Source organism: Petaurus breviceps, unplaced genomic scaffold, assembly GCF_028583685.1.
Source record: "Petaurus breviceps papuanus isolate PSGF00001 unplaced genomic scaffold, PetGlider_PUasm1.0 140, whole genome shotgun sequence".
Taxonomy (NCBI): domain Eukaryota; kingdom Metazoa; phylum Chordata; class Mammalia; order Diprotodontia; family Petauridae; genus Petaurus; species Petaurus breviceps.
The window spans coordinates 38,442,997-38,458,355 of record NW_027185698.1 but is presented as its reverse complement, the minus strand read 5'-3'; the positions used below and the strand labels follow the sequence as shown (position 1 = coordinate 38,458,355).

Below are 15,359 nucleotides of genomic sequence, written 5' to 3'. Positions count from 1 at the left end.
CACCCAATGGGAGGATCCCAGTGCATGCAGCCATCTTACTGCATGATGGAATTGTGTTCATGAAGACACCGCCTTTGAGAATTAATTGTGCTGGAAAGCATAAATACTTTTTTTCTAAAATTTCCCATGGTCTCCTCCTCTTTTTCTTACAGAATACAAGGTAAGAGGGAACCCGGAAGGAGTCTCATGCCTGGCCAGGTTAAAAGGGTCCTTTTTCTTGTTCCTACCCTGTGAAATGTCTATGTCAATTATGGATCCAAGTATGTATGATTCCCTCAGCCATTTTTAAAAGTCATGCACTCTTTCCCTTCCCTACTTCCCCCAGCACAGCCAGAGCTCTCTGAATCTGTTGGGCTCTTTCTTCTTCTTCTTCTTCTTCTTTTTTTAATAACAGATCTATCCTTATGACATGCTCATTGTCACAAACCGAATTCGGGTGAAATTGCCCAAAGATGTGGACAGGACCAGACTGGAGGTAAGAACAATTTTCTCTTTTCCTTTATTCTACTCAGTAATGATTCCTGTATGTCACCCTCTGTCATCATCTGAAAATTACATAGGAAGAATTACCAGCAAATGTCATTTTTGGCAAATAGTATGAGACCATGTTATGATGCAGAAGCCACTAAAGCTACATTAATAGAGAAGTAGCAACCAGAATGAGGGAGGTGATCATCCCAGTGGACTTTGCCCTGATCGAACCCCATCTAGAGTACTGTGTTCAGCTGCCACCTTTTAGGGCGTTGGCACTCTGGGTGATTTTATAGCTATGGGATAGTACATCTTACCTTTGGGAGAGTCCAGAGGACAACCAGGAGGGTTAAGGAGACCCTGGAAAGGACTGGAGGCCATGCCATTCAAATAAGATGTAAAGAATCTGGGGGTGTTTAACTGGGAGAAGAAAAACCTTGATGGGGGAAAGGAAAGGGGACCACAGTAGTTGTCTTCAAGTACTGGAAGGATTGTTATGTGGAAAAGAGAGGTCTTGTTTTGTCTGACCATGGAGGGCATGAGAAATAGAAAGGGGGAGGGGAGCAAAGTAGAATATTTAGGCTCAATTTAAGGTAAATTTTCCCAATAATTACAACTATTAAAATACATTGGGCTCTGTTGGGTGGTAGCATTTTGTCATTACTACAGGACTTTTGGCAAAGGCTAGGAGACGTCTTGCCAGCAATATCATACAGGGGATTTATGTTCAGGTAAGGAATGGACAAGATGACCTTCAAGGTCCCTTCCAGCTCTGAGGTTCTGTTACTCAGTGGTTTCATTTTTAGTGAAGTTATACTTCCCAAAAAGGGTAGCCTTGATTCAAATTTCTTTGAAAGCAATTTTTCAGGGGAGTAAAGATTTTTAGGAAAAGTGATTTCAATTTGTCCTGGAGCTTGGCTAGTGACAAATTTCTGCCCAAATATTAAAGTGCCAAGAATCAGGACTAAAGAAGAAAGAGCATTGTATTCAAAGTTAAAAAAGCAAATTCACTACCTGGTTGTCTGGTTCTCTGACCTGCTAACTGTATGACTGTGAACATGTGTCTTTCCTCCTCTGGGAGTCAGTTTACTCACATGTAAAATGAGGGGGTTTGGACTAGAAGATTTCCGAGGTCTCTTCCAATGCTAGATCTCATGATACAGCTGATTGACATTAAAGGGTACGTTATCATAGCTGCCTATATCTCTCTAGTGCTTTATGGCTCACAAAGTGTGTTTCCTCACAAGAAATCAGTGAGGTAAATGGTGAGAGATGGTCTCTGAAGTTCTTTTAAACCATGAGATACTATGAAACTAAGGCCAAGAAAGGGGAAGGGTCTTCTGACCCTTCTTCACATAGCTAGCAAGCAGAGCCTGAATTCCTACCTGGGCCCTTGAATCAAGTGGGCTTGCCCTGGCAACATGCTTGAAATCTGAAACTGCCATCTGGCTTCTAAATTAGGAGCTTGTTCTGAGATTCAGATTGGATTTGTCTAACCTTTGCCCCAACCAGCCATAAGTCTGCAGTTCCCCAGCCTACTCCCACCCCTGCCCCAGTCCCATCTTCATACCTTCTTTATAAGCATGAGTGAATATTTTGAATAAATAGTTGACTCTGGATCCAATAGTTAATCCTCTGTCTGTCAAACTTTCGACTGTAACATTCTGCATGAAAAGTAAACTTGGATTTAGTTCTTAATAGACTGGGGTTGTAACTATATTTAATTGTGCTCAGTGACCAAGAGTAGTGAAGATAGCATCCAGAAACTCTGACCTACTACAAGTCCCATGTATGCACAATACCTAGATAAATTGCAACGCTTTGTAATTTTCCAGGCTTTATTTCTAAATAGTATTTGTTCATTTGTTCATTTTCCAAGGCTTCTAAATGTTCAGCACTGTGCTAGTTAGCATTCTTTCTCCCCTGAGCAATCCATCTATCCATCCACCAAAAGTCAATCAACATGCATTTATCAACAAGCACCTGCTTCATGCCAGGTGCCATGCTCGGCACTGGAGAATAAAAACAAATTAAAAAGTGAGACAGTCTTTACCTTCAAGGGACTCACATTTTGCTGGGGGATGGGGATAAATACATACAGAGGGACCAACAACTGTGGAAAATTGGGAAAGGTCTCTTGAAAAGAGGTAGTAGATGAGCTGAGCTTTGAAGGGACCTAGAGGTTCCAAGAGGCAAGTGGAAGAAGGGAGAGCATTCTGGAGGTACACGACAGCCTGTGCAAAGATGTGGAGGTAGAAAATAGTGGAGGTGGAAAATTGACACAGAATAGCAGGAAGGCCACTTCATCTGGAAGATAGTACGAGATAATCAGCTCAGAAAGATAGGGTGGTACCAGATTGTCCAGGACTTTAAATGCCAAATGAAGGTGATTATTGACAGCTGCAGCGTACTACCAGGTGTAGAGCCTACCAGATGGGAAGCCAAATGCCTGCCATGATAAGATCATGGTATGTACATGTAATCAGAAGTCTGGATGGCTAGGGCCAATGGGGTACAAATAAAAGATCTGTCAAAACATGGAGCCAAGGGTTAAAACCCTCTAGAGGTACCCCAGTGTTCTTAGGAGAAATTGAGACACTCAGCCACCATTATTCATTTAAGCATGTCCATTCCAGAAGAAGCAGATGGCACCTCAGAAAGGCTTAAGACAAATCCAGATCCAGGTGCAAAGTCACAGATTATTAAGACTGTAGGAAGAATTGAAGAACAGAATCTGAGAAGTCAAGGGTTAATGACCTAGACCAAGGCAAGGGTTAATGACCAAGACATTCTGTTTCCCATGCTTCTGGCTCTGTTTGTACAGGAACTTGACAAAGTATGGAAAAGTATTAAATATAGGAGTGAAAGAAAGCCGAAGGGTAAAATTATCTGGGAAAATGGTGAAACTATAGACAAAGGGGAGTTGAGAAGAGAAATCAGTTGTAGACAAATAACAATTATCATTATAATCCCTTACATTTATGTGCTATTTTAGTTTTATAAAACAATTTCATATTCATTGTGCCATTTGATCATAATAACAGCTCACATTTAAGATTTACAAAGTGCTTTCCTCAGCACAACACTGTGATGCAAAAATTATTACTTTCATTTTCCAAATGAGGAAACTGAGGCTCCCAGATCTTACAAGAAAGACTGAAGCTCCAGGTGGTGGCAAAGCTAGTGCTCTTAGAATCCAGGTTTCCTGAATTCCAACCTAAGGGCCTTTCCTTTCTGTTTGTGCTAGAATTCTTTCATGAAAAGTCTCTGTATTGTGGCCCCATATGTAAGAGAAGTGACAGCAATATCCACCTCCTCTCCTCCCACCCCCCAAAAAATCCAGTCTTCGGGGCATTATCATTATATAATTATACATTTCCATTGGTAAAACCTGACTGCTTTTGTGGGATGAGATAAGCTCTTTCTGGAAATACCCAGAGGGGATGTCCTTGCGATTCTTTTTTTAATTAAAAGGAGCTTTTGCTATTCATACTATAAACCCAGTGTTTTAAATGTAATCAATTGCCTGAAAGAACAGATTTTCTGATGATAGCACAGAAACATAGCAAAAAACCAACACCCTCTAGTGCTCTGTCTTTTGGGGGAAAGAAGCTGTATAATTAGGAGAAGACCCAATTATTTTTTTTCTTGTCGTTCCCCTAAGCAATGAAGAGGTTAAAAAAAAAAAAAAGTAATACATTTGTTTCATTTTTTAAAATTCACTTTAATATTTCAAGGTATCTACAAGATATACAGCAATTTTTGAGGGCTTAATAAAATTATAAAATAGCATAATATTCCAAATAAAAGCCATATCTCAGTAAGAATACTAATAATGAAGAAGGAGGAGGAGGAAAAGAAGAAGAAGAATGATTTATGTAAGCAGTAGAGGGCTAGGCTTGGAGTCAGGAAGACTTGAGTTCAGATTTGGTGTTAGACACTAACTATATGTGTGACCTTGGGCAAGTCATTTACCTCTGCCTCCGTTTTCTCAGCTGCAAAATGGGGGTGATAATAGTAGCACCTACCTTGCTGGGTTGTTGTCAAGATCTAACAAGATAATATTTGTAAAGCACTTAGCATGGTGCCTGGCACATAGTAGGTGCTATATAAATCCTAACTATCATCATTATAATTAATTATTATGATTATGCATTATTTTGTTTGATCCTCAGGATAGCGCTAGGATGTAGCTGCCATTATTATCCCCTGTCTAGGGACTGATGAGAAAACTGAGACTTATGGAGTTTATAGAAGTGGTCCAGTAAGTACCTGAGGCAGGACCTGAAGAATACAGTGTCAGGTAGATAGTAGGTGTTTAATAAATGCTTGTTCTTTTCCCTTTCTCTAGCAAGTGGTACTTGAACAGAGCCTTCCAAGAAGCTGGGAATTCTGAAAGGCAGAGGTGGGATGGGACAGCTTGTACAAAAGCACAAAAGTGCCCCTCATATTTCAATATGTTGCCAAATCTCATCACTAGTGGATAGAGCACTAGGCGTAGAGTCAGAAAGACCTGAGTTCAAATTGAGCCTCACACATTTATTAGCTATGTGATCATGGACTTAACCCCTGTTTGCCTCAGTTTCCTCAATTATGAAATCCAACATCCATCTCCCAGGGATTCAATGAGCTAAAATTTCAAAGTGCTTTGCTTAGTCCCTGGTACATAGTAAGTGTTATATAAACGCTAGCTATTATGACTATTTCTTCCTTCACTCCATACACTCATACAACCAAACTTTGTTCAGTCCCTTGTCACCTCATACCTAGACTATTGCAACAGCTTCCCAGTCCGTTTCCCTGCTCCAAGCCTTTCACCACTCTTATCTTCCACTGGATGACCAAAGTGATTTTCAGAAAGCACAAGTCTGACCTGTCTCTTCCCTGTAAGTCCAATAAACCCCAGTGGCTCCCTGTTACCTCCAAAATCAAATTTAAAGTCCTTTGTTTTACTTTTTAAAAGCTTTCACAATCTGGCTTCTTATCTCTTTTTTTTAAGCAATCAGGATTAAGTGACTTGCCCAGGGCCACACAGCTAGTAAGTGTCTGAGGCTAGATTTGAATTCAGATCCTTCTGACTCCAAGGTCCTTGTTTTACCTACTGTACCACTTAGCCCCTATCTTCCCGTCTTTTAGCTCGGACTTCAAGGAATCCAGGGAGGTCACAATGGAGGAGAGAGAGAGTTCCAGGCTATGTAATCTTGAGCAAAACCCTTTACCTCAGTCTTGTGATCTGTGAAATGGGGGAGTAGAGGTAGATGACTTTGAAGGTCCTTTCCAACTCTAAATCTATTACTATATGATCACAAACAAACTAGCAAACCTTCCTTAAAGCAGGTTCAATAAATGAACTAGCCATCTAATAAATACCAGCAGTTTTCTAAAGCCCACATTAATAATAAAATAATATAGTACTTGATTATTTCCTATAGTGCTGTAGAAACTTTCCCCAAATCCTCATGAGGTTATATGCAAGTATTATTACTCCCATTTTACAGATAGAGAAAATAAGGCTAAGGATTAGAAATGGAATGCCATGGATAGGGAATGTCAGGTAGGTCAGTTTTACTAGAACATAAAGTACATGAAGGAGAGTAATGTTCAATAAGATGGGAAAGAGAGGGCTAGAACCAGGTTGGGAAAGGCCTTGAATGCCAAGTTTTATAAAAAAAAAAAAAAAAGTATTGTATCCTAGAGGCAACAGAATGCAACTGGTGCTTCTTTGTCAATAACCTAGCCAGTCCCAGTCCAGAACATGATCACACGGCATGAAAAGTGGTCAACATTAAGGCTTGATCAAGTCTGGAATTGCCACTGCTGCCTCTGTAATGATGGCAAAAATGCATATTTCTATAGCCCATTCATTGCAATAGTGAGGTGAGGTGGGTTGCAGAAGTATTATTTTCCCCCTTTTTATATACATTCTGAAAAAATGCTGGATAAACGACCCTCCATCCACCTGATTCTACAGCCATGTCTATGAGGGAGTGGCAGAAGGGAGAGTTGTCTTCCACATGACAGAACTGAGGAAAAGAGGAGAAAGGAGGGAGAAGAGGGGAGGGAGTGAAGAAAGGAGAAAGTGAGAGAAAGAGAGAGAGACACAGAAAGAGAGAGACAAAGAGAGAGATTGGTTTTAGAATGTATACGAGAGGAACATTAATCATTCTCCAAAAGACCCCAAGTTGAAGAATACCTCCTTTGTTAATACTCATCAGACTGGTTAGATTAGAAAGTGTGAGAAAAGACAAACTCTCTAAAGCCTCCTCCCCCTGAGACTTGTCAATGACATAGGAAGATCAAAATTTAAACCACCTTTGGAAAACCCAGTCTGACTTACTCCTGAAGAGCTGGATTTCTCTTAGTGAGCATTGTAGCCAGGGAGACTATTTGCCCAAGAGGGAGGGAAGGGAATGAGCATTTATATAGTGCCTACTATGTGCCAGACACCATACTGAATGATTTACTAATATCTCATTTAGTTCTCACAAGGTAGGTACTATATTATTCCTGTTTTACAGTTAAGGAAACTGAGGTAAACAAAGGTTGATTGAATTGCCCAGGGTCACAGAGCTATTAAGTGTCTGAGGTAGGATTTGAACTTCCTGACACCTAGGGCAAGTAGGTGACACAGTGGATAGAGTGCCATGCCTGGAGTCAGGAGGACCTGAGTTCAAATATGACTTCAGCACTTCCTAGTTGTATGACCCTGGGCAAGTCACTTAACCCTTTTACCTCAATTTCCTCAGCTGTAAAGTTAGCTGGAGAAGAAAATGACCAAGAAAACCCAAAATGGGGTCACAAAGAGTCAGACAGGACTGCAACAACTGAGCAGCTTCCTGACTTTAGGCCCAGAGTATTCTATATGCCACTAGACCAGCTCTGCCTTTTAAGTGGAAAGTTGTTTCACTCTGGAATGTTGTTTCAAATATGGAACCTGCTACTTAGTGTGACCTTGAACAATTCAACTGACATTTCTTGAGTGCCTGCTGTGTGAATGCTAGTAATAGAATAGTGTGAATGCTAGTAATAGAAAACACAAAGTTAAAAAATGAAACTTCCCAGAAGAAATGTATAGTTAGTCTACTGTGATAGGAGGGAGGGAGGGAGGAATAAAGAACATCCATCCTCAAGTAAGTCAGGATAAATCTATACAAAGTTATTTCAAGAGATAAAGAGTTCTAAAAATTGGGAGGAAGGGAAGAGGAGGCAGGTTAAGGAGGTGTTCCCCAAGTTGTGTTTTTTAAATAATATTTTATTTTTTTCCCCAATTACATGTTAAAGGAATTTTTAACATTTTTTTTTAAGTTTTGAATTGAAGGTGAGCAGGGGGATTCGGGACAGAGGCACAGCTGTAAGGCCAAGAAATATGTGCCTAAGGAACAGCAAGGGGGACAGTTTGATTAGAAGAAAAAGAAAACAAACCACTTCCTCTCTCCCTAGAATCCATTGTCCTGAGGCAATTGGATTAGATACCACAGTTTCTAAGATCTCTACCAGCTCTAAACACCAAGAACATTTGAATTCCCCCAAGATGTGGAGGTGTCCAGGCAGCAGCCCAGGTGCTGGGGAAAGGGGGTGGATAGGAGGGGGAGAACCGTGGCAAAAGGCCACAGTCACCCAGATGAGAGGAATGAGTCAAGGCTGGGACCTTTTTTTTTTTTTAAAGCAATAAGTTGCTCAAGGTTACACAGCCAGGTGTTTCTGGGTGGGTGCTAAGTGTCTGAGCCTGCATTTGATTCCCCAGGTCATCCTGACACTGGGGCCGGTGCTCTTACGCTGTGCTACCTGGCCACCCTGCTGGGACCTTTCTTATCTGATCTTTCTTGGCTTTGAGCCAGAACCCAAAAGAGTTGGGCAAGATTAGGTATTAGCTCCTTGGGGCTCAAAGCCAGGATCTGACTATTAATTCATATGGATAACTGAAAGAATTCTGGAAAGTAGTAATGGGCTTGGGTGCCCCCAACAATCAATCCTTAGTGAAGTTAAATAGTGATTGCGCAAAGTATAAAATGTTTCCTCAGGGTATCCAATTTCGATTGATTCTAAATAGGATGTTATGTTATGCTTAATTCCTTTAATACACAAATCAGAGCTAAAGGAGGTTTTAGAACCTAGAACAAGGGTGGGGAACCTGTCACCTCAAGGTGACATGTGGCCCTCTAGGTCCTCAAATACTGCCCTTTGACTGAATCCAAACTTTGCAGAACAAATCCTCTTAATAAAAAGGATTTAATCTGTAAAATTTGAACTCAGTCAAAAGGCTGCACCCAAGAACCTAAAAGATCTCATGTGGCGTTGAGGCTGCAGGTTCCCCACCCTTGACCTAGAACCTAGAATGTCAAGATTCTAAGAAATCATCTAGGTCAGGGTTGGTTTCATTTTTTAATCTTTTCTGTGGTCCTTTTGGGCCATTTTGGCAATCTGGTGAAGCCTAAGGACTTCTCAGTTATCTTTTTATTTGAATAAAATAAATGACATAGGATTTAAAAAGAAAATTATATTGAAATGCAATTATAAAAGTATATTTTTAAACAAGTTCATGGACTCTAGCTTTAAGCACCCCTGACATAGACCAAACTTCTCCCCAATTTTACAGAAGAGGAACTAAAGGCCAGAGAAGGGGAAAGCCTTATGCCTAAGTGAAGGATAAAGTTCTTTAAAGAGAAAATTATTCAAATGTTTTTTTTTTTTCCTGTAGGGAATAATAGATAACAAAAACCTCTGCCATTTGCTCTCTCCCTACCCCCATCAACAGAGACTTGTAACCGTGAACATTTTTACCGTTTGCATTGCTGGATGGGGAATTTTATTTGAGAAGTCTTTAGCTGTTGGTAACAAGAATTCCCACCAATATGGTTTCCTACCTTTCAAATGTGTTATCTCTATATAACAATGTCTATATGTCAGTGACACCATCAGTACCCTGGGATTAAGAATCTGACATGCAATCTACACCGTTCCCCCACCTTCCCTATCTAGCAAGGTCCCCCAAAAGACTTTTTGAGTAGGATCTATCATCTGAATTTGATCCTTGAACTTCTGACTTCATTCATAAATGCTTAGTCCATAGGGAATTGTCTTCTGGATTTAGCCTACTCTCATATATTTGTTATAGCTCTGAGGCATGATGGCAGCAAATTGAGGGGGCCAGGAAGAAAGCTGGGTCTAGAATGGTGTGAGGTATGGGAACCTTGTAATGTGGGCAATAGTCGAAAGAACTAGGGATACTTAACCAAGAAAAGAGAAGATTTAGGGGAAGGATCATGATTATGATTTTCTAATAGCCAAAGGGTCACCATAAGAAAATGAGACTAGATTTGTTCTGATCATCCCAGAGGGCAGAACTAGAAGAACTGGGTAAACAATGCAATGAGATCAATTTTGACCCAATATAAAGGAAAATTTTAGGACAATTATTGCTGTCCAAAGGTGGGATGGACTACCTCATAAGGTAGTTAACTCACCTTCACTGAAAGTGTCTAAGCAAAGGTGGGATGAAGCCTCATTGGGAATATTATAAAGATTTCTGCATCAGGTAGTTGCACTAGGTGTCCTTTGACCCTGTGTATAGATACCTTGGTCTGAGGTAGCCAGATGGCACAGAGAATAGAGTACTTGGCCAAGTGTCAGGAAGACCTGATTTCCAATCTGGCCTTAGATATTTATTATCTGGGTGACCCTGGGCAAGTCACTAAAGCTCTATCAGCCTCAGTTTCAACTGTAAAATGGGGATAATAACAGTACCTATATCCCAGGATTGAGAGGATCAAATAAAATGATATTTATAAAAGTGTTTAGCACATTTCCTAGCATATAACAGACAATAAGTAGGTGTTTCCTTCCTTCCTTCTTTCCTTACTTCTTTTCTTTGATGTTCCTTCCAATTCTAAGACTCTGTGATCCAGAGTGGTGTTCTCACATGAATGAAGATGTTAGACAAGTAAACAGCAAACTCTGGTGTTCTGACCAGTGCTATCAAACTCAAATTAAAAAGGGACAGTTCATAAGGATCACTACATTCCATGCTGGCTTGGAAAACCACACGTCACCATTATCTATGTTTTGTTGCATTTTTATTCACTTTGGTAACTATTTTCTGGTTACAATTTAACCTGATTCAGGCAGCACTGGGGCAGTGTTTGACACTTCTGTGTACATCAATCTGAAACAATTGTTTTTTCTTAAAAAAAAAAAAAGGCATTCAAGCAGAGAACTCCCTTTGTGAATCTGGCATTAAGTGGGTGCCATATTTTCAAAGGATATTGGCAAACTAGAGAGTATCCAGAGAAGGGCAGCCAGATGGTGAAGGGCCTCATGTGAGGATAAGTTGAAAGAACTGGTTTGTTTTTGTTTTTTTTAAGCAGTCGGGGTTAAGTAACTTGCTCAAGGTTACACAGCCAGTTATTTCTGGGTGTGGTGCTGAGTGTCTGAGCCCGGGGTTCAATCTCCAGGTCATCCCAACACTGGAGCCGGTGCTCTTACTTGCTGAGCCACCTGGCCGCCCCTTGAAGATATTAGTTTAGAGGAGAGAAGACTCATGGGAAACAGGATAGTTCTTTCTAAATATTTGAATGACTGTCAAGTGAAAGAAGGTTTGTTCATCTTGGCCTTGAAGGGCAAAAATAGGAAATACAGTGGAAATTGCAGATAGGTAAATTAAGACTCCACATATGATGAGGGGAGAACAGACTGCATAAGGACGGAGTGGTTCTCCCTCATCAGAAAGCTCCAGTCCAAGTGGGCCAATTGGACAAGGCTACAAAGGACATGCTCATTCAGGTACCAGTTTGACTAGTTGTCGGTAATGGCAGTTCAGGGTTAGCTCTTGCTTACCAGAAACTTTCTTTGTAGCATCTTGTCTGACAGGAAGTGCAGATATCATTTGCCTTATTTTACAGATAAGGAATCCAAGCCTTCAAGAGGTGATTGGACTTGTTCAGGCTCACACACTATTAACAGTCAGAATTGGGAGTTATTGTTGTTGTTGAAGGGAGAAGGATCTTTTTCTTTTTGAAAAAATAAGTGGGATCATTATCTTTCTTTAAGATGTGTAAAGATCTTGCTACTGTCTGAAAAATCCCAGTCACTTCTGCACATGTTTTTTAAGCTAAAAATCTTATGATTCTCTGACTTGCATGGACAAGGTTGTGATGTTTTAGTGTTTTGGTTCCCCTGTGGTAGGCAGTCTTCTTTGGGACAGATTCCAGTAGGCCTTCAAAATAGTGTGTACCTGACTGGATTGCCCGACTGCTTCCTAGGTTTCTCTTTATCAGGATCAGTTGCCTCAATATCCTGCCAGAAAATGACCTGGTCTGTGGGTGTGTTTATAATGCTTATCTGCCATTATTCCTTTGAAGCTGGGATCTAGTGGGGGAAAATAAAGTGTTATTCTGATCCACCCCCATTCCCTCAGGACATTGTCCAGCATTCTTTATGCCCAAGATTTAATTTTGAGACAAAAAATAAAAGGAGGAGGAAGAAGAGGAAAAGAAGGAGGAGGAGGATAAGAGGAAGGAGGAGAAAGAAGGAAGGAGGAGGAAGAAGGAAGGAGGAGGAAGAAGAACAAGAAGCAGCAGCTACTCTGACCTTAGAGAGGAGTAAAGGAAGGAGGTTTCAAAAGTGAGGTGATGGGTCTTCCTGCCTGCTTTCTAAAGAGGAACTTGGTTCTCCATGGTTCTTATCCCTTCTCTCCGATCTACCTTCTGACACTGATCTCATCCAGTCCAATGACTTCAATTAACATCTGTGGGCACAGCAAAATACATAGAATGTTGGAGTCGGAGTCAAGAAAGCCTGGGTTCAAATCTTGTCTCAGGCACTTACTAGCTATGGGGCCTGGGCAGGACACTTTAAATTCTTACTTTCTCAGTTTCCTCAATCTATAAAATGAAATTGTCAGCAGTACTTATCTTACTGGGAGGTTGTGACAGTGAAGGGTAGCTAAGTGGTTTAGTGAATAGAGCTCTAGGTCTGAAGTCAGGAGCTTCATGAGTTCAAATCAGAACTAGCTTTGTGACCCTGGGCATGTCACTTAACTGTCTCATTTTCTCATCTATAAAATGAACCGGAGAAGGAAATGGCAAACCACTCCAGTATGTTTGCCAAAAAAACCCTAAATGGGGCCACAAAGAGTTGGACACAACTGAATAACAAAACTATGAGGATGAAATGGGATAATGTATGTAAAGCACTTTGCAAATGTCATTATTACTTTTATTGCTGCAGCTCTTGATGTTGTTGCTATTGTTGTCTCTATCTCCCAGTCTGTCCCCTGAGTTCCAGTTCACTATTCCCAACTAATTTTTGGATATTTGTATCTGGGTATTCCTCACCCCCAAGACTTCAAATTGGACTCATCCAAGACTTCACCTTATTCCCCTTCCCTCCTCTCCTCCCCACAAGTGTTCCTAATCTTAATTAAAAAGAGGAGGGCTGAAACCATTTCTTTCATAGATCCTAAGGCTAGAACCTTCCTGATTATCTTTGACTCTTTGCTCCACCCCCCCCCCCAATCAGTTACCAAACCAGTGATTCTACCTCCAAAGTATCTTTACAGATGGATGATCTGCTCACATTTTCATTGCCCTCAGCTCTTCTTTCCTGGATGTCAGCAATCACTTCCTAACTTAGCTAGTCACCTCCCCAACCCTTTCCTCTAATCCTTCCCTTCTCCAATCTAGTATAAATCAGCACAGTGTCTAAGAAATGCTTATTGACTTTACACAGCTGCTAGAGTAAGCATTCTGTTTCCCACACCTGACCATGTGAATGAGATTTTCCTGTTCAGACACCTGTAGTGACTCTGCATCATCTAGAACAGAAGTGCCAAGATTAAATAGAAATGGGGACCACTGAACTATGCATAAGGATCCCTGAGGACTGCATATCATTAAACCATAATACTATTGTGTTTGACATCTCTGGTCTATAGGATAAAATGCATATTCCTTCAGCTAGGAAGGGCCAGGTAAGGTCCTTCACAAACTGTATCCAGCCTAGCTTTCAAGCTTTATCTCACATTCTTCTTTTCACACCCAGTTCCAATCAAACTTTACTATTAGCTATTTCTGGATCCCATCTCACCCTCACTTGGTTTTGTGCTTTCATGCATCCTGTCTCCTGAACTTTGAATTTCTTTCATTTCTCATCTCTTCTATTAAAATCCTTTTCTTTTCTCAAGTCCCAGTTAAAGTACCATCTTTTCCATGAAGACTTCCCTGATTTCCTCCAACTCAAAGCCATCTGTGTTATGGTGAATCTTTGTGACTACACTTAGGATTTTCTTGGTAGAGATATTGGAGAGGTTTGCCACTTTCTCTCCAGATTATACTACAGGTGAGGAACTGAGGCAAACAGGGTTAAGTCACTTGCCTAGGATCACACTAGTGTTTGAGGCCAGATGTGAACTCAGAAAAATGAGTCTTCCTGACTCCAGGCCCCAGTGCTCCATCCAATGCACCGCCTAGCTGTCCCAAATTAAATGCGGTGGCGGCAGCCTTTACAAGGGTGGAGTTCTTTCTGATGGAACTGTGTGTCTCCACAGTGTAGCACCCCTCCCACCCCCACTTTGTCACTTGGCACTCACGAGTTTGCATGTTGGGCTGCCATTTGGATAACTCTTGATATTGTCGGGGAAATTCCTCACCCCAGAGAGCCTGACAGCCTCCTTGGTCCACTTGAATGGAGGCTAATAAATCAAAAAGCAATACTAGAAGAGAAAAAGTTTAATTAGCTTCAGCAAATAGGCAGTCTCTGGGTGGAAACTACAAGGAAGAAAGGGAGATAAAGATAAAGGGTTTTACACAGCCTTAGAGGCAAATTACTGATGGCAAAAGGAGGTGAGACTCTTGGAGCTGCTAGGTGGCACAGTGAGTAGAGCACTGGCCCTGGAGTCAGGAGGACCCGAGTTTGGATCCAGTCTCAGACACTTAACACAAAAATTAGCCATGTGACCTTGGGCAAGTCACTTAACCCCAAATGCCCTCCAAAAAGAAAAAAAAAAAAAGAAGGTGAGACTGCTCGACTTCCTAGGGGGCAGTTGAAAGAGGAACAGGTATTGAGTGCTCTACGAGAAAGTGTTGTAACTTTTAGAACATGCTGACCTGGCGTCTCAGGTTTGCTGCAGTGCAGATGTTTTCCTCTGTAGTTAATCCCATTAGAACCTCCTGGTGGGGCAGTAAGTCCCTAGTGAAGCTGGTCAGAATACCCAGGTGGGGCTGATAGTGGAGGCCTCCTTCCAGATAAAATCTGTGGGCTTCTCCTATTGTTGAATAAAATAAAGATTGGGGGTCTGTCTCCACAGACCAGGTCACTCCATTTCTTTGACCTCAAAGGTCACTGTCTTTTCTGTGGAACTGTAGTTTTCCCCAAACTCACAGAACACAGGTTTTAGCTATTTCCTCTATAGTACTTTTAAGCTATGGATCATGAGTCCTCAACAATGAGTTTATCAGGCCTGGAGAACCTATGGCCTTGAGGCCATGTGTGGTCCTCTAAGTCCTCAAATGTGGTCCTTTGAATTCAAAACTGGATTCAGTCAAAGGGCCACACTTGAGGACCTAGAGGGCCACATGCGGCCTTGAGGTCACAGGTTCCCTACCCCTCTATCAGTTAGCCAATATACACAATTCATTCAAAACAATGACACTATAATTCCATAGTAAAAAAAGTAACTACAAAACACTTCCACTACCATCACCCACCCATTCCCACCATGGTCCACATGGCTTCATGTGTACTCGATTCTTGTATGAACTATTACAGATAAGGAAACTAAGTCTCTGAGGAATTAAGTAGTTTCCTATGGTCATAGTTAATAATATCAGATAGGACTGTAATCCATGTCTCTCTTGATTGAAAATCTGCCTTCAGTTGCATTGCATTACATT

General features: G+C 41.1%; 1 protein-coding gene across 15 annotated transcripts in view; it reads left to right on the top strand.

The window, feature by feature from the left end:
* ABLIM2 (actin binding LIM protein family member 2) overlaps window positions 1–15,359 on the top strand; it is a 237,617-nt gene that overhangs the window by 207,361 nt on the left and 14,897 nt on the right. For 5 of the 15 annotated variants that reach the window (XM_069070508.1, XM_069070500.1, XM_069070556.1 and 2 more), the window contains one exon: window positions 153–379. In XM_069070508.1, coding sequence (XP_068926609.1) covers window positions 153–289 — 137 coding nt within the window. In that variant the 3' untranslated portion in view covers window positions 290–379. The other 10 variants (XM_069070474.1, XM_069070492.1, XM_069070466.1 and 7 more) reach the window with 7 other exon arrangements.